This window comes from Malania oleifera, chromosome 12 (genome assembly GCF_029873635.1).
Source record: "Malania oleifera isolate guangnan ecotype guangnan chromosome 12, ASM2987363v1, whole genome shotgun sequence".
Classification (NCBI taxonomy): domain Eukaryota; kingdom Viridiplantae; phylum Streptophyta; class Magnoliopsida; order Santalales; family Ximeniaceae; genus Malania; species Malania oleifera.
This window is the reverse complement of record NC_080428.1, coordinates 61,363,536-61,387,124: the sequence shown is the minus strand read 5'-3', so window position 1 is coordinate 61,387,124 and position 23,589 is coordinate 61,363,536. Positions and strand designations below refer to the sequence as shown.

Here is a 23,589-nt window from a genome sequence, read left to right as displayed (position 1 = left end):
AAGATGCAAGCGTCAAAGTTCAAGATCGTCATGAGAATGAGTATTTAGAATTGATGTATGTGCATATTTTATATGATATAGCTAGAAACTCAAAATATACCCTACACTTGCATCTCATGAAAACCTTCAAGGGTTAAATATGGACATAGAGAACTTATTTTGAATCCCGAAAAATGTTTTATAAGAGATTAAGCAAGAGAACTCAAATGATTTTGAAAACTAAATTGAAAATTCTAAAATTGGTCTACCCAGAAGACTGAGGAGCACCCTCAGAGGTATGAAGATACAACCTTAGACAGCTGAAATTTTACTTTAGACGTCTGAAGAATTTCCTTAGAAGACTGAAGAATTAGTTCAATCATTTGAAGATTTAATTTCTAAAACACAAAATTGGCAAAACACCTTCAAATGTTTGAACTGGGACTTCAGAAGACTGAACCCATAGCTCAATTGTCTGATCCTGTGTCCATACTATATTTTTTAATACTTTAAGGAACATTAGACATCTCAACCTGAGAGCTCAGTCGTCTAAACCTACGGAAGTTTTAAAATTTTGAACTTCAGCGAGAAAACATGTGGGTTATTCACTTAATCAAATTGATCCAGCGGTCAAGACTTAACCTAAGGTCGAGATGACTTATAAAAACAACATCTAAACCCTAGTGCCTCACTTTTTGAATATGATTGAGGAGTTTTGAACATTCTTGCACATCTCTTGAGAAGTTTTGAATACTATTGCCAAGAATCATTGCCTGCACTACAAAGAACATACTTTTACTTGGGCATTTGCATATTCAAGATCTGAGAAAATACACGTGCAACTTCTGCTAAATTTAGGTTTGATCATGAGTGTTGGAAAAATAGTTTATTGAGCTATCAATTTTTTTATTAATCAATCATCTTCTCCATTATTCATTTATTGAAAAATCTTTTTGGGAGCAAGAATCTTATTTTCCCATAGTTATGTATTTGAAAAATCTTTTGGGAATAACATTCTAAAGTTTGAATCCTAGTTGTATTTTTATTCAAAGATATCTATCTTATTGGTGCAAAAAGTATTAAAAAAATATTGTTTAAATCTTAGAAATATTCAAAGTCATATTTTTATTCAAAGATTTAATTGTACGAGTTATTTGATAGCAAGAAGTTAGATCTAGAAAATATTCAAGACTATTTTAAAAAAAAAATCTTATCTGGTATTCTTACACAAAGAGATTTAAAATCAAACTCTAAGATCTCCAAAGTTCTTATTTTTAAGAAGTCATTTTTTGGCAGATATCGATTAAAGGGTAATTTTTTTGAATCATATCATTCATATAACGATTACATCGTTACATACATACTAAGTTTCAAGTTTTATCATATGAATATGTGTTAAGAACTTTTATTGTACTCATTAGCTAGTTCAGAAGCATCTGAGTGTTTAGGAATTTCATCAATCTATTGTATTGACGGTTCGGATTGTGAACCGGGAAGGAGGAAGTTGTGCCTTTTGTAAGCAGTAAAGTAGGAGGAAGTTGTGCTTCTTGTAAGCAGCGGATTTGTAACGGGAAGCTCTGTCCCAGTTAAAGGAGCGAATTAGAACAATCCTTAGGGGGTTTTGCCCAAGGCGAAGTCGTAGGCCGAGTTTGGCCGAACCTCGTTAAAAATTTGGTGTCTGCGCTCTCTCTCTATATCTTTTTATTTTCGCACTTATATTCATATTATATTTGAAGTGCATATGTTTAATATTGATATATATATATATATATATATATATATATGAATATCTAAAATACGTGAGAATGATTGGATAATACTTAATTAATTGAGATATCCACTAAGTAAATCAATTTAGCTGCATAATACTAAAATCGGTATATATCCAAATTTGTGAATGTATGGTTGGGTTTTCAATTAAGGATTGAAATACTAAAATATTTTTAAATACCCAATTCACCCTCTCTTGGGATTACTCCTAAATTAACACATTAAATACCTTGTATTTGTCATTATCAAAAACGAGATAGGACTCAAATAGTCAACATTTAACCAATTCACAAACCACACTCAATCTTAACACAAGCAAACAACAACCAAATAATCCAATCAACACAATAAATAAGCTGCAACGCTTTGTTGATTCCAAACACTCAAAGTAGAGTTTGATTTGCAGCCCTATCTGAATGAATTTGATTCAAGCCCTGTTATAAATGAAATTTATTTGCTTTCTTTCAACTAAGATTTCTGCAAACGATCAATGTACTCCCTTTAAGGTTTCTGCAAAAGATCAACGTACTTTCTTAAGTCAAAAGTCTTCTCAATCTCGGTTTTGGCTTCTCGTGTAACGCCCTGGTCCTTTATATGAACCCAGAGTGCTACTACACATACGGAATACATGTATCTGATAAGCATATATAAAAAACCCGCCCTAAACAAGGACAAATGGGTGTAACTCAGACATATCTATAATCATGCACAGCGAAAAACATAAACATTCTCATTCTAGGTTCTATTAGACATATACTAGAGTTCTATCTATATTCCTCAGTACAAAAGATCCATGTTTAAAACATAAACATATTACACCATCTTACATTCTACTAGGCTAACAACCCAGTACTAATACAAAAAACTTACGCCTACTAACAAGACTATACGTGCAAAAGTCCCTCTAGAAGAACTAGGACCGACGTCCTGTAGGACCTGAAACAAAGGTTGTAAGATTGGGGCGAGACATTTCTCAATAAGGTGGAAGATATTACAACATCATGTGACTACATGAGTTTATTCCAGTTAAAAACAGTTACATAGTATTACATACACAGTACAATACTTTGCAAGATATATAAACATAATATAGCACCATCATAAGCGAGAGTTCCCGAGGTTAGGGTAAGGTACAGGCTCATACACTGTACGATTCCCTCCACACGATACTCAACCCTGTGACTTTGCCCATTTTAGTTTTTAAATCATGTATATGAAAATTTAGGACAGTGATCAATTTTGGAACTTTCAGAAATATGCCTAATTACCCCGTGGCATGAACTGTGCACTGATAAACTCTGACAGAGCTCTGTTCGTGCAGGCACTATCAAGCATTATAGATATAGTCCCGTTGCCCCACCTGGTCTATTATTTCACCAGTGGCCCCATACACCCCTGCAAGCCGACTATCTCGATACCCACACTGATTCACATGTGTGGTTGCACTGTATCTCAGTCAGCAACGGAACCGCGCCTCTAACTATTTAAAGCCTCAGATAACCTGGAGGTATCTTTCAACTCCTTCGGAGAGTCTTTCAACTCCTTTAGTAACAAACTATGGTCTCAATCAATCATATATATAATTTACAATAAAACCTAACAACCTATGCAGTTCCAGTATTTTCACAACTGTAATCATGCAATCTTTCATGCATTTTTCTTTTCTATCAGTCAGTGGTGTTAACCGGCACAAACGCTCTCGGTTCAACCCTTTTAACATTTTAAAGCTCGATGATTAACCAGCACCCGTTTTCCACATTTTAAGATAACAGAATGGAATTTCAGTTTTCGTAGTTCATTCATAAATATAACAGTTCAGTATGTTCCAGTTCATATCATACGTCACGTTCATTTCGTCAAAAACTGCTTTAGTCAGTGTATGATTCGAAAAATACCATTTAGACCGCAAACTTGGTTGATAAGTCATTCCTACTTTAGTTTTAAAATAGTTAAAGTAGTTTTGGAAAGTTTGGAGTTCATATGCCAAAACCCCTATTTTTGCCAAAAATCGTAAAACGGCAAAATTGTAAGGAACAACATTTGGTAAAATTTTGCAGACAAGTAGTCAAAATGTGTAGTAAGACATAAGCTATCTTTCTAGTGATTCAGTTTTCTAAAAATACTGATGTAAACAATTCCCCTTACCTTAATCCCAAAAACAAAAATACGAATGGATCAATCTAAAACAACGACCCGGGATCCCCGAAACCTAAAAACTGAAGAATATTACTTCACTATAATCACGACTACTACATATATATTGAATCAGAAATAGAATCAGATCCTTACCCTGATTTTAGGGAAAAACTCGAAAATCCTCATATTGAAAATTAGATCCGCTATAACTGTAGAGATTCTCCTCCTAATCCATGTAGTGATGTCGGATTGTTGATTCCGGCAACAGACAACACTAAATCCTAGAGAGAGAGAGAGGATTGGTTCGAGTTCTAGAGAGAGAGAGAGAGAGAGAGATAATGGGATAACATAGCAAGGAAGAAAAGGATATTCTATTTATAACTAGTTTGACCCGGCCAGCCTCGTCGACGAGTTGGAATTCTCGTCGACGAGCCGAAGAAGGTTGCTCGTGGCCGAGAAGGTGACCTCGTCGACAAGCCTGAGATTTGAGAATCTCTAAAAATCCCTCGGTATCTCCTGGTTGACGAGTCTTTGCATCTCATCGCCGAGCAACTAAAGAGACTTCGTTGATGAGAAATGGAGCCTCGTCGACGAGCTATGTTGTTTTATCCTTTTTAATTTCCCTTCTCTTTTCTTTATTTATTTTTTGGATTCGGGTCCCTACATCCTGCACTTTGAAAACACACCACACAATTTATATATGCAGAAAATAAAGAGAAAGGTAAAGAGTGAGACCAAGATTTTTTACGAGGTTCGGCTTATCCCTAACCTAGGTCCTCGCCTTAGGCCAATACCACCTAAGGTTTCCACTATACCATTCCTTTCTGGGCAGAACAAACCGTTATAAACCTCCTTAAGGGTAGAGCCCCCTCTCTCCAAGCGATACCCCACGCTTGGTCCAACAATCCAAACAACGTTGAACTGTAAAAAACTACAAGAAGAAGATCAAATATGTGTGTACAAAGAATGCTCTCAGATCGAGCAAGTTAGTACAATTTGAAATCACTAATATACTTCAATCAAAATATAAAAATGAATGAAGTATGAAGCTCAAGAATTATTTCACCAGTATTCTTCTCTTGATAAGATTAAAGAACTCAGGATTTTTGCTCAGAGAAGAAATCAGAAGCTCAGAATAATCTCGATTGATTAGTAGCAATTTAGTAGGCAAGAAAGCTTTGAGGGCAATAAAGCTTTGAGAGCAAGAGAGCTTTGAGAGATGATTTTCAATTCTTGGTATAATTTGATTTCATTGACCATGTATTTATAGGCTTAGAAAGGGTCTTATTCGTGTTGCCCAAGATTACTTGGAATGTCCCCCAAGTTTTTATAAAGTTTGGAGTGCAAGAAATTTAAATTTGAAATAAAAACATTGAAAAAAAATAGTCGTTGTCGAGGTTCGGTTGCCTTAACTATAAGTTCAGTCGCCTGAGGCTACACTGCCTCTTCATAATTCTTTCAAGAAAATCTTCAGTCGCCTGAACAGATAAAAAATCTATTTTTCTCTTTGTTTTCAAAATCCTTGGCTTTCTTGCTTTCTTATATTTAAAATATATTTTCGGGGTTTTTAAAATAAGGTCTCTAAGTCCATTTTATCCCCTAATGAGTTTCATCTCATCCAAAATGATATTTAGAGTTGAAGTACTTACATGAAACTTCCTAAAACTTTAAAACTTAAAAACTCTTCTGATCTTTGAAGTCTTCATGAATATCCTTTCTTTTTCCTTGATCTTGATCATTCTTTGAACTTCATTTACTTTAACTATCTTGAGTCTCCTTGAGCTTCCACTTGATCACTTTGTAAATATAGTATGACTTTAAACACTTGGTTATATTTGGTCATTCTTTCTTAATCTTTTTGAACTTGTCATTTTAGAGTTCCTGAAATCTCATCACTTGAATACAAATTAGTTGTACCATCATTTATTTGTTATCATCAAAACAAGATGTGAAAGCCTTGTTAGGCCAACACAAATCTATGTATTGTAGATCTTACTTATCCTCGTGCATAGGTATGTGAATTCTACAACTAGTATTAAAAGCATCTTTACTATATTCAAAAGAAAATACTTCTAAATTTGAATCGTTCATTGCTGGTCTTCCATCATCTATTAAACAAGATATCTTGCAACCTCATTTTGATTGTCTGTGAAAATATATTGTTTAATAAAAAAATGTTCTATTTGCCACTATTTCAGTCATAATAGCTAGAGCAAATTAGCTAGAATTGGCAGAAGTGACTCCAAATATGCTAATTTGGGATGCATTTGTTTCATTAACTAAGAGCGATTAGGTTCAACAATCTTGTTCCAATTTAAATAACATATTAGTAGCTTTTTCGTATTGAGCTTCATGATTTAACTACATAAAGGATTTCTCATGAAGTTACATAATTTATCCCTAAATGACCAAAATCTCCTTTAGTGATGCCTAATATGGGATTGTGACAAGTTACTCCGCTACATGAAATTCTGAAATCTATATTTGAATAACTTACATCTCTGTGTGAGATCCAGTAACATGACTTTGCACATTGGTTGAATATAATACCTAATGTGATGATTTTAACCCAACTTGGGTGAAGCATTGTCTATTTTTGCTAAATGGATTACTCAACAAAAGGTGCCTCAATGGTTTTGGGCCTAATCCATACTTTTTATAATAGAAGTTTCCCTAATATATGCTGGATGTAAGAATATGAGACTGGCTTTGGTTAAACAATTCTGCTTGGTGGAGCAAAAGTAAAGGATATGCAGTTGGTCCCCCTCCCCTCCCCCTTTCCCCATCTCAACCTAATACATTTTGCATAAAAATAAAAATGGAAAAATATTCTATCCCAAATGGCAAACTAGATTGACATCATATGTGATAATGATTGCAGCTCCAATCCAATATAGTAAGTCTAAATCAATCCTACAAAATCTTAGCTTGCGAGGCAAAGACACCCTGCAAAGACACCCTTAAGGTATACTTGAGAGCATGTATTTTTTTGTCGTATTTGGACCGACTGCAATGTGTTGAGCATTTTATACTCAACAAAGAAAAAAGAACAAGCAGCAATAAACTAACTGATCATGGAAATGTCAAGCTACATGACCCCCACACATGCAGACATGCATATGAGCACACAAGAACATGCTGCTTCATGCATTAGTATGAATGGCTTGAATGCTTTGATGATAGCTGAGTTGATAGGGCAATATTGACTCACTTAAGATTATTGAAGAAATTGAATGAAAAATTGCATGAAAAAAAGATATTATTTGTACTCTGTACTGCGTATGATACTCATAGAAGGGCAAGAGGGTAGTGATCGAGCAATTCTCATATTTTTAAGAATGTATTACATTGTAAGTAATTAAATTCTTTGCAAGTAAAATACAGAACTAATTCAATTACTCAATCCACTGAGTAAAAATTAATTTAATTAACAACGGAAGAAAAAATAATTTCAATCAGATAAAACCAAAGCCCCCAAAAAATCCAAGTAAATTCAATTGACCTTTTTCATCTGTATATTGGAAAGATTCAATGGGCTTGCTTGCAACATAGCATGTTCTAAGGCCTCACTGATCACAACAACATGCAGATATTCACTGAAATTGTTGCGGAGGTGGTGCGAATGGGTGGAGAAACCTTTCGAGTTCAATTAATCCCAATCAAACTGTGAAAAGACTATAGTAGGGGGGAATGTATATATTACTGGCATGGTGGCCCTCGTGTAAAGATATTACATTTTGCATGAACCCACTAGCCCTAATGGTAAGGAGTCACTATAGACCCATACCCAAATTAAAATGAACACCCAATTTTCCAAACCCTAGTGATCATTCAAGACTGGAATGGTAATTAACTTGTTGATTTCCCAAATTAAGAAATCCTAAGTGATCACAGAGAATGGGATCACCAAAATCCCCTAATTCACCCATGAAGGGATGAGGCAAGAACAAGAACCATAAAATATACCATTAACATAAACAAGCTCTTAGCAGTGAAAGCCCAAGGGAAGCAAAACATTAGTCCAAAATGTAGTGCAGAAGAAGTCACCAAAACGGGTGATATTTACATGCCCCAGCTTTCACCAACATGCATACCAAAAAGTAAGCAAGTTCAAGGATGCCCTACAGGATCCTTTTCTTAGCAACTTAAGATAGCCTTCCACATTCCTAGGGAGTAGTAAGGCGCATCAGTGGTACCACCTCTTCGACAACCCGAAAGATGCGAACATGCAAGACCACAGCATCTTTCAGCTGGCTACCGAGCTCAAAGAGACACACGTCAAATTCTTCTAAGTTATTTTCTACCGCAAAGTGCCTCCACCCACCAGCCAGTCCTGCATAAGATTCATAGGCAAAATATTTGGTAGGCCATGTGCTTTCGTTGTGATGGAGAATCACCTGCTGTTTATCATACCAGAGATGCTTAGTCTCCCATTTTGATGGGATCACCTGCATGAAGCAATTCCACAAACACATTAACTTATCGAAGACAACCTCAACATTGTCCAATTTGTCCCATTGATTGAATCTTATGCATCTACAGACAAAAAAAAAAAAAAAAATCTTCCTTTTGGGCTTCTTATCGTGCTTTAATTATGAAGACAAAATGAAACAGAGAAACAAAGAGGCAAACAAAGTTAATCATGGTTTACTTATGTTATCTAGTCTATGAATTATGATTGCTCTATTGGTTTAGTCTGTGAATGATGCTGCAAACTTGGTAACTCCTCTTAAATAAGGGAATTGCACAAACAACTTACAATAAAAAATCTTGTGTACCATGGTGGGTCGCATAACTACTACAAATTGCACAAAAAACTTACCATAAAAAATCTCTTGTATACCATGGTGGGTCGCATAACAACTGCGAAAGCCTCTTTGCTGGATGCTGATAGTGCTGCTTGCAAGGCCTTCTCTTTCTCGTCTTCGGTGACAGATCGCCTACTCGATATGTATTGCACATTATACGCTTGATTTTTGTTTATGGTTATTTTTCCGCCATCGGAATCGTCTGTGAACAAGAAAATTGGAAGACAAGCATATATACACTTCAAACTCTAAAATAGGTCACAAAAAAACAAAACCCACCACCCATAAAATACCCCAAAATCTGAACATCAAGCTATAAACTAAACTTTGCAATGAGAAATAATATTCAGTTCAAAAGAATAACACAGAAAGAAAAAGAATGCTCCAAATTTCAATAGTCAAAAGAAAAACTTACAGCATTCGTCCTTCTCTCCTGCAGCATGTGTGGAAGAACTTTTGCTTCTTAATATCCTCTTTGCAGTATTTGTTTTAACAGAAGAAGCTTTCCTTGGAGTCATTCGTCTCCTTTTGCGGATGGATTGCTTTCGTGGTGACACTGGCATCACACTGTCCAACTTCCGAGATTTCTTTGGTGAAGTGTATTGATCATCATCATCGTGAAAGGAGTTGTGAATGACTTCCACAGATTTCTCCTTTGCATCCCTCTTTGGCGAACATCCACTTTCAACTTTAGTGTGCCCACATTTCCTAACCAGATATGTAGCTTCCTTCTCGCATAGACTTTGTTTTTCAAATACTAAAACATCAAAGTGTGAGTTCTTGCTGTATCTGAAAATCAAGAAATCATTTTCTTTTAGACACTGGTCTTTCGCAAATTCTTCCCAGCCATTTTTGAGGAGCAATGAGTCCCCACTTGTTACCAATTCTACATTCCATGTAATACCACTTGGGCCTTTAAGAGCCACAGTCTTAGGTAGACTATCCTGTAAATTATCTGCAAATTTTTTGGGAATGGTCTGCAATTCCACACAAAATAAAACTTAATTCACATTGAACTTTTCAGAAAAGTTCAAACATGGGCATAACAATAATTAAGAAGAGAATAGAAGCAGATTAGATCCATTCGCTTGCAAAAAATGGAGACATAAATTTTCATGAATAGAAATATTAGCAGGTTGAGACCATACTTCGGTTAGATGGTGATGAACTTACAAGCTGCTGGTGGAAATCCTGAGTTAGAAATTGAGCGAAATGCATGATTTGGAAATGGGTCCAGTAAATGGTCTCTTCCCACTTACTGCAATCCTCACAGGCTTCTCCCATTTGATCTCTCCTCAGCTTCCACCACCCTTTCTGTGAATTTGAGAAATTAAACAAAGAAAGAGAACAGAGGAAGGAATCGGATGAGAGCTCACCTCTCAGGCTCTCACCTCTCCATCTCCGTTTGCTGAGAAACACAATACCCCCAAAACCCAACCAGAATCTGCAACATAATAACAAAACCCAGCACAGACCCGAAGCTATTAAGAGAGCAAAATATGCAGAGGCAGGGGACTACTCACTGTCTAATTTGATTGAAGAGGGGGTAGGTGTGATTCAATTATTGCGCCAAAATGCGAATCCTATCTGCCTCTGACACTTGTGTGGAGAGAGTTTAATACGCACCCACCCATGTTCCAGTTTCAAAATCAAAATTTCAGATTGATTCTCTGTTTCAAACAGTGCAACTGTGTCTCTGAAACTAGTGACAATGCTGTGTTTTGAAGTTTTGAACCCAGCTCTGGCAGCCCTCCCTGCTGTGTTTCAGTTTTCCCAGTTTCAGTCTTCTGTATTCTAATTTAATCCATTGATCGTCTTATTCAATCTTCTTTCTACTAATTTATTCTATACTTTAATTTAATAATTGTTTGATTTCCATCATAAGGATATTTAAATTTATACAAAAAATAATTGTGGAGCTGGCCAACAGTTTATCACAACATCAATCATTTTATCTCTCTGTTTTGAGAAGATTTTTAAAGCAGTTGTTAGATAAAATAACTTATGCAATTCAAACCCATCCTCCTCCCTGTGAGAGAGAGAGAGAGAGAGAGACAGCAACCAATAATTGCTAGCTTATCCTTGATAACCATAATCCTTATCCGGGTCTTACAATTTCTCTTCAATACCTATGAATCTAATGTATTCAACATCCCTTTCTTAGTTGCACTTTTCTTCTCGTGTTTGATCTTTTAGGTTCATCCTAATTTGGCAATGAATACAATGAAATTTATCTGCATTATTGTCTCAACTAGTACTCATACAATACGGACCCCTTTGGATCAAGAATTTTGATTGAAAAATAAGTTCTATTATATTTTTTTCTCCATATAAAATACTATTAAAAGCAAATTTTTGTTCTAATATGGTTAAAAATTGAGAAAAATTAAATGTAAATGGTATATAAAATCATATTTTAATTTATTAATTTAATAATTTTTTTATTTTTAAAATTTTCTTTAATAATCAAAGTAGATTTTTTCATATTTTCCTTTTCTTTCTTTAAGATTTTCAACTTCCAATCAGGACCTTTCCATCCATGTGTGATTGCCATCAATATATAATAGGAATCCAAATTAGACTAAATTGTCAGATTACATATTTCACTTCATTTACATGGAAAGATCGTCATATTAAACGATATATTTTTTTAAACAAACTAGTACGAGACACGTGAATTACAAGTAAAGCAACATTTCAATATAAATAATCTAAATTTAATAAATTTATGTTATTTTTCAATAACAAAAATAAAGTTATTTATAAACTAAATTTTAGTGGATTTTACCCTCCATTTGGGAGCTTGGACTTTAAGACTTGAATTTCGGTTTATGTGAATTTGGATAAAATATGATATAAAATTATATTAAGTTTTATTCAAATCGATACAAATCAAAATACAAAGCTCAAAATTCATGTCCCAAATACTACCTAAAGGTTTTTATATTGTTTTGGTGTTGTCATTGTTGTTATAGGATGAACATGAACTCTACCATGAATAATTTAAAATATTTTTAAAAAATCATCCAAATTGTTGACTTTTTAAGTCCGATTCATGTTTTGATGCTGACAAATGATATGTATCTTATGTGTGTGCCTAGTACTTTGAACCAATTTACAATTCAGAATGCACACACAAAAGAGGAAGATGGAAGCCAAAAAGCTCACATCAACTGATATTTTCCACGAAAGAAAGAAGAGTAAAAGAAGAAGACATTTTGTTTTTAATTGTATTGCACTTAATTTTTTATATCTCTGGTTTGTAAACAAAGCCTTCGATCAACCAACGTCAGATTTTTTTGGCATTATATTTATTGTTAATGCCCTCGATCGACCGAACCAAACTAGTAATAACTAGTTTGGTCGACCAAACCATTGTTTGCCCAGAAGTCAAAAGTTTGACCTTCGACGGTCGAACGAACCTATGGAGTTATAATTGCCACTGTCAACTGAACCGTTCGGAAGTCAACTTTTTTACTTGGACGGTCGACCGTTTTGAAATGAATGTATCTTCCTCGGTTAACCAGACCAACACTTGTCTGACACCCAACTACTTGGTTGACCGAACCTTATAGTTCATTTTTGCCACGGTTGACCCAACCCATAGGAATGGTAAACTGAATCTTGCCTTGGTCGGCCGAACCTACGAAGAGCTCAAAATCACCCTGATATGGTCGACCGAACTTAGAGTTCAAATTATCCACGGTTGATTGAACTTAGTGATAGGGTTGACCGAACCTTCAATATGGTCGACTGAACCTCTCGGGTTAGAAATTTTTTAAAGGGCTAAAACGTGATAAACTTTTAATTAAACTTTTTCAAAATACCGAGTGTGTCTCCAACGGTCATATTTTCTTGAAAATCTATTAATACCCTCTTATTTGCTTTGATTAGTAACTTTGATTAACTCCAAATTTCTTTCTAATCCTTTGTTAATCAAACTTCCCTCAAATTGTTTTTATTACAAAAATCTCCTCTTTGGGGCAAAATTTTTCAAACAAAACTCCCTAACTCTCTTTCCATTTACTTATTTCAAAATCACTTTAGAAGAGAGTATTTATTTTAGGCATTTCATTTGTATTCACATGCACATTCTCTCACTTGTTATTTATTTTTTGAAAATCATTTTGAAAGTATTGGTTAGGTTTCTTCCGATTATTTTTTTGATAAATATTTTTTTTGGAGAAAAATTATTTATTACGCAGATATTTTCTTGAGCTTAAATTCTTAGATTCTCCAAATATTTTTTATTTGCAAAAATATTTATAGGAAAACAATAATACTCATTTTTCACATATATTTTATTTGTGTAAATATTATTTAAATAAACATCCTTACTCTATTAAACATTACTGCATATCATATTAGAGTATATGTATTTGAGCTTAATGTGTACGTCTCTGCTTATACTTTCAGAAGCATGTTTTATGTATGAAAAATATTTTTTTATTGTATCAGTTGGGTTTAGCCCGAAATTAAACTAGGGAGTCTCAGCCCCGTAAGTGAAATCGGTTCGATTTAGCTCGAAAATTGAACTGAGAGTTTCAACCCTGTAAGTGAGACAAGTTGGACTCAACCTTGTAATTGAATTGAGACTTTTCTCGCCCCTAAGGAGAGGATGTAAACGGCTTCTACTCCACCCGTTTAAGTGAGCAGGTTTAGTAGAATCCTTGGGGTTATGCCCAAGGCAGGGATGTATGCTGATTTGACCGAATCTCGATAACAAATATCGTGTCTTGCTCTCTCCTTATTTCATTTAATTTATGCACTTTAAATTCAGCATATGTATGCTTATTCATTTATGATTATAATTATGTGTATGTACATTTTTATTGAAATGAGATATACTACACGTGTATGTTCACACTCATAGCTTAATCATTTTTCATACACGCTATTACATTTAATGAGATATGATATGTGGTGAATTAATGTAAATGTTTAATTTAGTCAAAATGTTTTTAAAACCCAATTCACCCCCCTTCTTGGGGTCACACCAATTCCAACACAAACAATATCTATGCCATTTTTCAACCTTCATAAATATGAAAATTATTTTTGGAGTTGTAATCAACTTTTTTCAAGTAATTCTTATTTTAATTGCAATTAAATATTCAAAAGCAAAAATATATTACTTCCTGGGCTTCTAAGACTTCAAAAGCAAAACTATGCAGTATCATTCGATTCATATTTTCCACCTGTCCATTACTTTGGGGATGCGCCAGTGATGTGAACAGAAGTTTAATGGACAGGTCGGCACAAAATTTCTTGAAGCACTCATTATCGAATTGTCTCCTGTGGTTTGTGACTATGACCCATGGGATTCTGAACCGACAAACTACCGACATCCACATGAATCGGGTGATGTTTCTCTCAGTTATGTGAGCTAGGGCTTCAACCTTTACCCATTTGGTGGAGTAATCGATTGTCACCAATAGAAATTTTTGTTGCCTAGTCGCTTGAGGTAGTGGCTCCGAGATATCTAGTCCCCACTGAGCGAAGGGGCAAGGATTGGTCAAGGGGGAGAAGCGACTGGATGGCATGTGCGGTATTCCCGGGCACCGTTGGCACCTGTCACACCGTTTGATGAACTCGATCGTGTTCTTCCTCATTGTGGGCCAATAGAACCCTTACCGTAAGGCCTTGTGTGCTAGAGCTCTGCTAGTTAGATGATTTTCGCATACTCCTTCGTGGATCTCCCTTAACACATATTCTCCTTCTTCATTACTCAGGCACCACAGGAATGGCAGCGTTAAAGACCGCCTGTGTAACGACCTGCTCCTTTTTCCCATATTTTTTTTTTATATATAAATAAATTATCATCACATCATACATCCTAGCTCAGCAGGTCACAATCCACCTGGGCCCGTGGGCACCAGGGATATAACAAAACATACAGCAGAAGCCTACGTAACAGAAAGTATAAAATCATATACATCTCATCATATTGTGCATAACACATACCAGAGTCACTACAATTACTATCTCATAGTATATACATCTCAAAAATGAAATCTAGGGACAATCCCCCACAAAACCTAACTGTCCCTACCAAAAACTTACTCTTCCAAAGAGGGCAAACAACTGATCTAGATCAGCGGGGCTTTTCCCGCTCTCCTATCAGGGGCTCCTGAAAAATGTATAAGATTTAGGGGTGAGACACCTCTCAGTAAGGGAAATAAACTAATACTAGTGTGTGGCAACATGAGTATTCTTTGTTCTACATATACCATACATAACATATTCAATACTGTTTATCAAATCTGTGAAAACATATGCATATCAAAACATGGCAGAACATACTATATTTTCATAAACATTTCTCATATCATATCATAATAATAATAACATTAAAACAATCCTGGTAGGTTAGCTGGCTGTTGTCATGTATTACCCCCACATGACTGGGTTGTGTGGCCCGAAGGTGGGACCTGACAATGGTTGGCCGACCACTGCCAAGTCAAACAGTAGTCTGTAGGTCCGATGGGTCTACCCAGACTGGTCCGTACACCAGGGGCGATAACAGCACACTTCTTGAAAATAACCACATCGACCATCCAATCTCACACCACTCCGTACAGCGGCGTTAGCACAGATATCATGATCGCAAGGATCATGGACACATAGCAACGGTACCGTGCAAGTGCTAACCTAAACTAAGCCAACCAGGTTCTAATATCATATACATATACTAAAACCGTGATACATAAATATCTCATATCATTTATTTTCACATCAATCATATCATTTCACATATATACGTGTATCATGAAAATCATCGGCCCGTACGCCGGTATTACACATTTTAACATAGCACGGCCCGTACGCCGGCAAATCACATAGCACAGCCCGTACGCTGGCAAATCACATAGCACGGCCCGTACGCCGGCAAATCTCATCCACATAGCACGGCCCATACGCCGGCAAATCACATATACATATAAAAATATCTCGGCCCGTACACCAATTTTCCATCATAGAAATCCATATCGTCCCCATTCCAAAAAAAAAAACAGTATTTCACAACATTTTTATACTCATGCCACACTAAACAAATTTTCTACGTATTCAACATATCATCATTTAAACAGTATTTTTCAAATATAAATCATATATATAAATATATTTATTTTTCCTGAAACCAGATGCTACATATATATACATGCATTTTCTTAAAACAAAACTAGCTTAGTTTATCCCCTTACCTGATTTCTGAAAAGCCCCTAAAAAAAAAATCTTCCCCGTACCCACAAGGTTCTCAACTCAACACCCTGAAAATGAAAACTCGCAGAATTAAAGTTTAGTATTTTCGTACGTACAACATTTTCTATAACTACCACTAAGTCAAATTCGACCTAAAAAAGTCTTACCTCAACTTAGGGATGATTCCCTACGTTCCCAATCAACACCCTGGAACTGAAAATTTCCAATATTAAAGTTCAGTATTTTTACGCGTATATCACTTTCTTCAACTGTCAAAAATCCAAATATTGAATATAAAGCCTTACCTTGGATTTGGGATGAAATCCAATTTCGTTTTCCTGACGATCCGTTCCGGTAGACTTGTAGAGAATTTCGCCAGGAGCGTCGTGGTGGTTTCGGTTTGTCGATCCGGGGTAAAACTAGCTCGGAATAGAAGAGAGAGAGAGTTGTAGGAGAGAGAGAGAAGAGAGAGAGAGTGAGAGAGAAGAGAGAGCACGCCCACCAAATCCAAAATTTGATTTCCAAAGCTTCTTAAAGAAGCTTGTGCTAATTTAATAATATATATATATATAATAAACCTTAAGTAAAGTAAAGTAAAGCTTCTTTAAGAAGCTTTCATACCTTTTATATATATATATACACACACACACACACACACACACACACACACACACATATATATATATATATATATATATATACATGCTTTAATATTTATATATATATATATATATATATTTGTTCCTTATCATACTATTCATTTTACTTATTAATTTAATTAATTAATTTTATTTTATTATTTTATTATTATTATTATTATTATATTTTTTTTCCGGTTACTACAGCCTGTACAACTCTTTGTCTGAGTGTGTACCTTGCCGTCTTCCTTCTCACCTTTAGAGATTCCTTCTTGTCCTTTGGTAGGGATCTGTTGTGGCGACCTGCTATTTATTCAACATTTTTTTTTTGAATAAAATAAATGTCATCTGTCTGAATACTGCTAATAACATCTCAGACCCAAAGAGCGCTGAGGAAACTTTGTCTGTCATATATAACTAAGCAACCGTACATAAAACTGGCAACTGCTAAATATAATACAATATACCATAAAACTATACTGCTCTGCAATATATTTACAATACAAAATACCCAGTGACGTCACTAAAATCTGATAACTATCCCATAACACGGTTATCTCAAAAATACATACCCTTCCTACAAGGGCAGCTCAAGTCAGTCTCTACTCGCAAGCCTGATCTGCTCGTCTAACTAGATCTCCTGAAAAATGATAAGTCACTAGGATGAGACAACGTTCAGTAAGTGAAAATATGTTATTACTAGTGTGTGGCGGCTGAATTAAATAGTTAAATTACTGAAATAATACTGTAATATGAGAAAACTGATGAACTGTACATAATATATCTATCTATCATGTAATCTTTAAAACATGACTTAGTATCTAAGTTTACTATCTGAAGGTACTGCTAGTATAATAATATAAGTTGCTGCTATGTGATATATCTGTACATAGGAACTTCTGCTATACCTTGGGATCTGTATATCATGATATATCCCCTCATGATAGGGTTGTGCGGCCCGTAGACTGGACTTACTCTGGTCAGCCCTCCAAGTAAGTCAATCTTTATCATCCATCACTATGTAATGATCTATGTAGATCCTGACCCACTGTAATCACTTCGGGCTATCTCAAACCTCTGTCATCGTCACACCGGCTACCTCAACCCAGCATACTGGGGAGACTACAAATTTCTCCTAGCACAGTTAGATGGAATCCACATGTTATTTGAGTCATGTGGTTGCACATGTCTGAAACTAGCAACGGTATCGTGCTCTGCTGTAATTGTATCTGTCTGTAATTTCCATAGGGATCTGATATCGTGTAATATTATATACATATATATATATATATATATATATATATATATATATATATATTCATCCTGCTGCTTTTAACATGATTTCAAAAACAACCATAACACTATATTTCTGAGCTATATTATCTAAGATATCTGACTGAAATATATATATATATATATATATATATATATTTTTTTTCTATCTGTATCATCTGTGCTTTTTGTCTGAACTGTCTATAATATCTGTATAAAATATCTGTATATAATATCTGAGTGCTCTGTATATAATATTTGTAAGCTCTGTATATAATCTCTATATGCTCTGTATATAATATCTGTATACTCTGTATATCTACTGTAGCATATTGATGCTATCACTGTATAATCTGTCTGAGTGTTATGGTCTAGAAATCATGTTTTTCTCTGAAAATACTGTAAGTCTCACTCATTTCTAATATTCTAAAATATCTGAATATTAGTATATCTGTAACACTGTAAAATCTATATATATGGTACTGTAATAAACTCATGCCACACATTTAAATAAACTTAGTCTCATGCTCAATTTCTGTAATACTACTATAAAAATAATATTCATAATTCTCTGAAAAATAATCTGATCTGCGTGCTTGTAAATACATATTCATAATATATTGTATACATATTAAAACTTCTAACATAACATATTTCTCTTACCTTAACTTTGAAAAGTCCCTACTAAATTCTGGCCCTATACTCGTAGGGTTCCTAACTCAACATCCTAAAAATAATATTTTTCAGAACAAAATATCAGTATTTCCTTACGTACAACATTTCTCATAACTACAAGGAATGCATAATCAAAATAAAATACCTTACCCTGGATTTGGGATAAATTTCAAATCAACCTTCCCCACGATTTGCTCTGGCAGACTTGCAGAGAACTTCGCTGGGAGCGACGTGGTGGCCTCAGATCTTCAATCCGACGAGAAATGGGGCCAAGATCGAAGAGAGAAGGGGAGGGGGTTGTAGAAGAGAGAGCGTTGGAATTTGATAAAAATCCGAGTTTCAGTTATTTATAAGGCGGCATTCGTCGACGAGACATGTCGCCTCATTGACAAGTCCTTCAATAATTTCGTCGACGAACTTCCTCCCGCATCGACAAATTTCAGACTATCCCAAAAACCCTTCTCGGTATCTTCTCGTCGACGAGGCGTGGCTTCGCCAACGAGGTCCCCTTATGCCCTCGTCAATGAATTCCCTGTGTTCGTCGATGAGGCCCTATGTAAGAATCTTAGGTTGTTACATATGTTGCAGAGGAATCGCATCAGAGGAGCTCTCCAATCCCCCTCCTTGACTTCAGCTACCAGTAGGTTAACACTGCCCTCCTCGTAAGGAGGTTTTCTTACTCGCTCCAGGTAGATGGCACTCTTCAAATTTGGCTTTGTGGTTGATGCTAATCTTGCCAATGCATCAGCCTTCATATTCTTGGCCCTTGATACGCGTTCTATATTGAAATGAGTGGATGCCCTGATGTGTTCTTGGGCTTTGGTTAGGTATTTCTTTATTTTTTGATCCCTAGCCTCAAACTCTCATTTCACCTACTCTACCACTAATTGGGAATCACTTGATACCTATATCCGTGCTACCCCTAGCACCTCCGCCAAGCGTAGCCCTGCTAGTAGGGTTTCATACTCAGCATCATTGTTTGTTGCTGAGAACTCCAATTTCAATGCGTATAGTGTCTCTGCACCGTCCGATGCCGTGAGGATAAGCCCTGCTCCTCCTCCAACTGCATTAGACAACCTGTCAACGTGCAACGTCCACACTTCTGATTTCTCCGCTGATTCATGAAAATTATTTGGCTGTGAAGTCAGCCAATACCTGAGCTTTTAATGGCAGGCCTTGGCTGGTACTGTATGTCAAACTCCCCTAACTCAATTGACCACCTCATCATTCTTCTTGAACTCTCTGGCCGCTGGAGGATCAGTTTCAACGGTAGGTTTGTCAGCACGATTATCTTGTGTGCCTAAAAGTAGGGCCTCAGCTTCCGCGCTGCACAGATGATGGAGAAGGTTGCCTTTTCTGCTGTACTGTAATTCTTCCGCTCAACACCTTCCTAGTATACTATATGGGTTTATGTTGCCTTTCTTCCTCTCAGACTAAGACCGAGCTGACCGCCTGTGGAGTTGAAGGAATGTATAAGTAGAGGTCTTCTCTTGCTTTCGCCTTGGTTAGTAATAGGGGGAAGCCAAGATACTACTTGAACTGTTCAAAGGTTTTACTTTGCTCCCCCCCCCCCCTACTCAAATCCCCCTTTCTTTCTTAGTGCCTTGAAGAAAGGTAGGTCATTGTCTCCCAAACAGGAGACAAATATGCTGAGAGAGCCTATCCTTCTTATCAAGATTTGGATCTCCTTCCTCGTTCGAGGGGCCTCCATCTCCAGCAGTGCCCTTATTTTGTTAGGGTTGGCTTCTATCCCTCTATGCGTCATCATGAAGTCAAGAAACTTCCCTGCAGAGACACCAAACACGCATTTTGAAGGATTTAATTTCATTTGGTACCTGCGCAGCAGCTCGAATGTCTCCCTCAGATCCTTACAGTGCTCCCCTGCTTTTAGGCTTTTCACTAGCATGTCATGTACATATGCCTCCATCGTTTTTCCGAGCTGATCTTTGAATATCTTATTCACTAGCCTCTAGTATATTGCTCCTGCGTTCTTTAACTCGAAAGGCATTACTCGGTAGCAATAAAGCTCTCTCTCGGTGATGAAAGATGTTTTCTCCTCGTCTGCTCGATACATTGGGATTTGATTGTAACCCAAGTAGGCATCCATAAAGCTTAAGAGCTCATGCCTCGAAGTTGAATCCACCAGCTGATCGATTTGGGGGAGAGGGAAGCTATCTTTCAGACAAGCCTTATTCAAATTCGTGAAATCTATACACGTTCACCACTTCCCATTCGGTTTCTTCACCAGCACTACGTTGCTCAACCACTCTTGGTAGTTGACCTCCCTAACGAATTTGGCTTGCACTAGCTTCGCCACTTCTTCGTCTATCAACTTGATTCGCTCCATCAAAAAGCTCCTCTTCTTCTGCTTTACGGCTTATGATTAGGGTTTACCTGCAACCTGTGCTCCATAATCGCAAGGTCAATACCTGGCATATCTTTGGCCGACCAAGCAAACACATCTACGAATTCGCTCAGTAGCCCACTTAGTTCTGCTCTCAGAGTGTCGAGTAGGCGTCTCCCGATCTGCATGGACCTCTCCTGGTCACCGTTTATAGGTATACGTGTGAGGTCATCATCCAACGTGCTAATTTGAGGGTATTCTCCCCTCACCTCCAGATCTTCTACAGTCAAGGTTTCTTTTACTTCTGTCTTACCTTTTAGGGCCATCACGTAGTAGTTCCGAATCACTGCTTGATCTCCCTTGACCATCCCTGTCCCATGCGGGGTAAGGAATTCCATCTTGAGATGATACATAGACATTACGGCTCGGGCCGCATTAAAGAAGGGGCGGCCTAGTATGATGTTGTATACTGATGGCCAGTCGACCACCAGAAAATCTGTCAAGGAAGTGATTTGTTGTGAGGCTGTCCCCATTGTTACTGGGAGTGTAATAGTTTCCATGGGGTGTACTACATCCCCTCCGAACCTGACCAGGGGGGTGGAGATCGGTTTAAGTCGTTCCCTACCGACCTTCATTCCCTCGAGCACCGACCAAAACATAATGTTGGCCGAGCTCCCATTATCTATCAGCACATGCCTCACTTTGTAATTTGCCACCAGTAGGAAGACTACTAGGGCGTCGTTGTATGGTTGCTGCACTCCTTCTTCAGCTTCGCTATCAAAGACGATAGCATAATCTTGTTTTTTCCTTTTTGCTCTTGGTTCCCTTTTCTTCGTTAAGAGTACTTGCTTAGCATATCTTTTACGAGCACCCCCGCTGTCTCCGCCACTAGCAAACCCTTCGAAGATCACCGCGATTTCTTCCGTGATTTCTTCCTCCTTCTCGTCCCTGTTTGGCCTTTTCTGCTCACGAGTTTCCCCTTGTCGATCTCCCTTCTTGACAAATCTCTACAGGTATTCTTTTTTTATCAAGGCTTCAATTTTGTTCTTCTTTGGTCTTACATTGAAGGATAAATCGATGGAGGTGAAGGGTCTATTTGAGATAAGTAGATCAGGAGACGAAGAAGAGGAGACTTCGAAGATGGTGAATAGCAGAAAGAAGAGGTGGGGTGATGAAAATCCCTCAAACTCTGAAGATTTAGACATAAATGAAGTTGTGGAGTTGACCCATGCGAGTGCCTAGTGTCTTAAAGATGAACAAGGAGATGATGGAAATGCCTCTGTGCCTATGGATGCTAACCAGAAGATACCAGATAATGGTCAAGGTGAGAAGATAATAAGGAACAACAAAGAAGTCCACTAGTCAAAGTTATTTGCAAAGAACAGAGACCCAACAAATTTTGGACCCCTACCTACTTTTACGACATTTAGAATGGAGCTGAAAAAGCTTCTATAGAGTTGAAGATGGCTCAACAAAACTTGCATGATAATCTTGGAAATGTTGAACTGCAGAGAGAGGTTAGTATGAAGAGAGAAAAGGCTAACAAATTAGAGAAGGCAAACAGATGCTTTATTGCCCAACAAGTCAAAAACACCTATTTGAATAACAGTGATAGGAATTCCAAATTTTTCCAAGCTTTGTTGAAAAGAAACAAAGTCAGGAAATACATAGCAAAACTAAAAAAAGAAAATGGCGAGTTCACTGATTCAATGACTCAGGTAGCTTCTGAATTTTTGAAATTCTATGAAGAATTACTAGGTACTGATATTGAATGCACACAGGTGGATAATGATGTTATAGCTAGGGGCCTTGTTCTAAGTAATGATCAATCAGCACAATGGTCAGATGGGTATCTAGTGAGGAAATTAAACAAGCCCTGTTCAACATTGGAGATGGGAAATCCCCTGGACCTGATGGATACATTGCGAGCTTTTTCAAAGTAACTTGGGGTACGATAGGAAAGGACTTTACAGAGGCTGTCAAGGAGTTCTTTGAAAAAGTGAAGATGTTGAAACAAATTAATCATATAACCATCGTGGTAATACCAAAGTCCCAACATTCAAACTCAATGCAAGATTTTAGACCAATATCATGTTGTAATGTAGTATATAAAGTGATAGCTAAGATTATAGCAAATAGAATCAGTCCGGTGCTTGATAAAATTATTAACCCTGCGTAATCAGCTTTTGTGAAATAGAGATACATGGTAGAGAACATCTATCTGACAAGAGCTAGTAAGAAAGTGTGCTAGAAAGAGGATATCGCTGAGATGTATGTTAAAGATAGATCTAAAAAAAGCATATGACTCTCTATCTCGTGGACGTTCCTTAAAGACATGCTTGTTAAGCTGAAGTTTCCTGATAAACTAATGAAATGGGTGATGGAGTGTGTGACAACTACGACTTATTCACTATCTCTAAATGGTAGTCTACATTTAAAGGTAAGAAAGGACTAAGGCAGGGTGACCCATTATCCCCGATTCTGTTTGTTTTATGCCTAGAGAGTACCTATCAAGAATTTTGAGGAGCTTGGATGATGACAAAGGCTTCAAATTCCATCCCAAATGTGGTGAATTAAAAATTACTCATCTAGCATTTGCAAATGAACTTATATTATTTTCCAGGAAGACTATGGATCAGTCAAGAAGCTGATGGATGTTTTGAATAGTTTTTCGAAGTGCTCAAGTCTGAAGGCTAATCCTTTAAAGTCAAACTTATATGCTGCAGGACTGAATGCTTTTGAGCTAGAAAATATAAAAAGCCTC

The 23,589-nt window shown here is 36.7% G+C and overlaps 1 protein-coding gene across 3 annotated transcripts; it reads right to left on the bottom strand.

Moving 5' to 3' along the window:
• Window positions 1-7,828: 7,828 nt before the first annotated feature.
• Window positions 7,829-10,202, bottom strand: LOC131144908 (B3 domain-containing protein REM16-like). Of its 3 annotated transcripts, none has more exons than XM_058093857.1 (5): window positions 10,085-10,202; window positions 9,867-10,007; window positions 9,109-9,670; window positions 8,708-8,895; window positions 7,829-8,333 (listed from the first exon to the last, which is right to left on the bottom strand). In XM_058093857.1, the coding sequence occupies exons 2-5, from the start codon at window positions 9,975-9,977 to the stop codon at window positions 8,052-8,054; spliced, it is 1,143 nt and encodes a 380-aa protein (XP_057949840.1). In that variant the 5' UTR covers window positions 9,978-10,007; window positions 10,085-10,202; the 3' UTR covers window positions 7,829-8,051. The 3 variants fall into 3 exon arrangements, with proteins under 3 accessions (XP_057949840.1, XP_057949841.1, XP_057949843.1); XM_058093858.1 differs by having other exon boundaries at window positions 10,070-10,122; XM_058093860.1 differs by having other exon boundaries at window positions 9,867-10,196.
• Between the last annotated feature and the right edge of the window lie 13,387 nt (window positions 10,203-23,589).

What these genes read in the sequence shown, in the direction of transcription:
- LOC131144908 (XM_058093857.1), bottom strand. Translation starts at nt 9,977, where the DNA reads ATGGGAGAAGCCTGTGAGGATTGCAGTAAGTGGGAAGAGACCATTTAC. An exon ending in AGGATTTCCACCAGCAGCTT is followed by an intron (nt 9,671 to 9,866) that starts GTAAGTTCATCA and finishes GTGGAATTGCAG; the next exon opens with ACCATTCCCAAAAAATTTGC. An exon ending in AGGAGAGAAGGACGAATGCT is followed by an intron (nt 8,896 to 9,108) that starts GTAAGTTTTTCT and finishes TCTTGTTCACAG; the next exon opens with ACGATTCCGATGGCGGAAAA.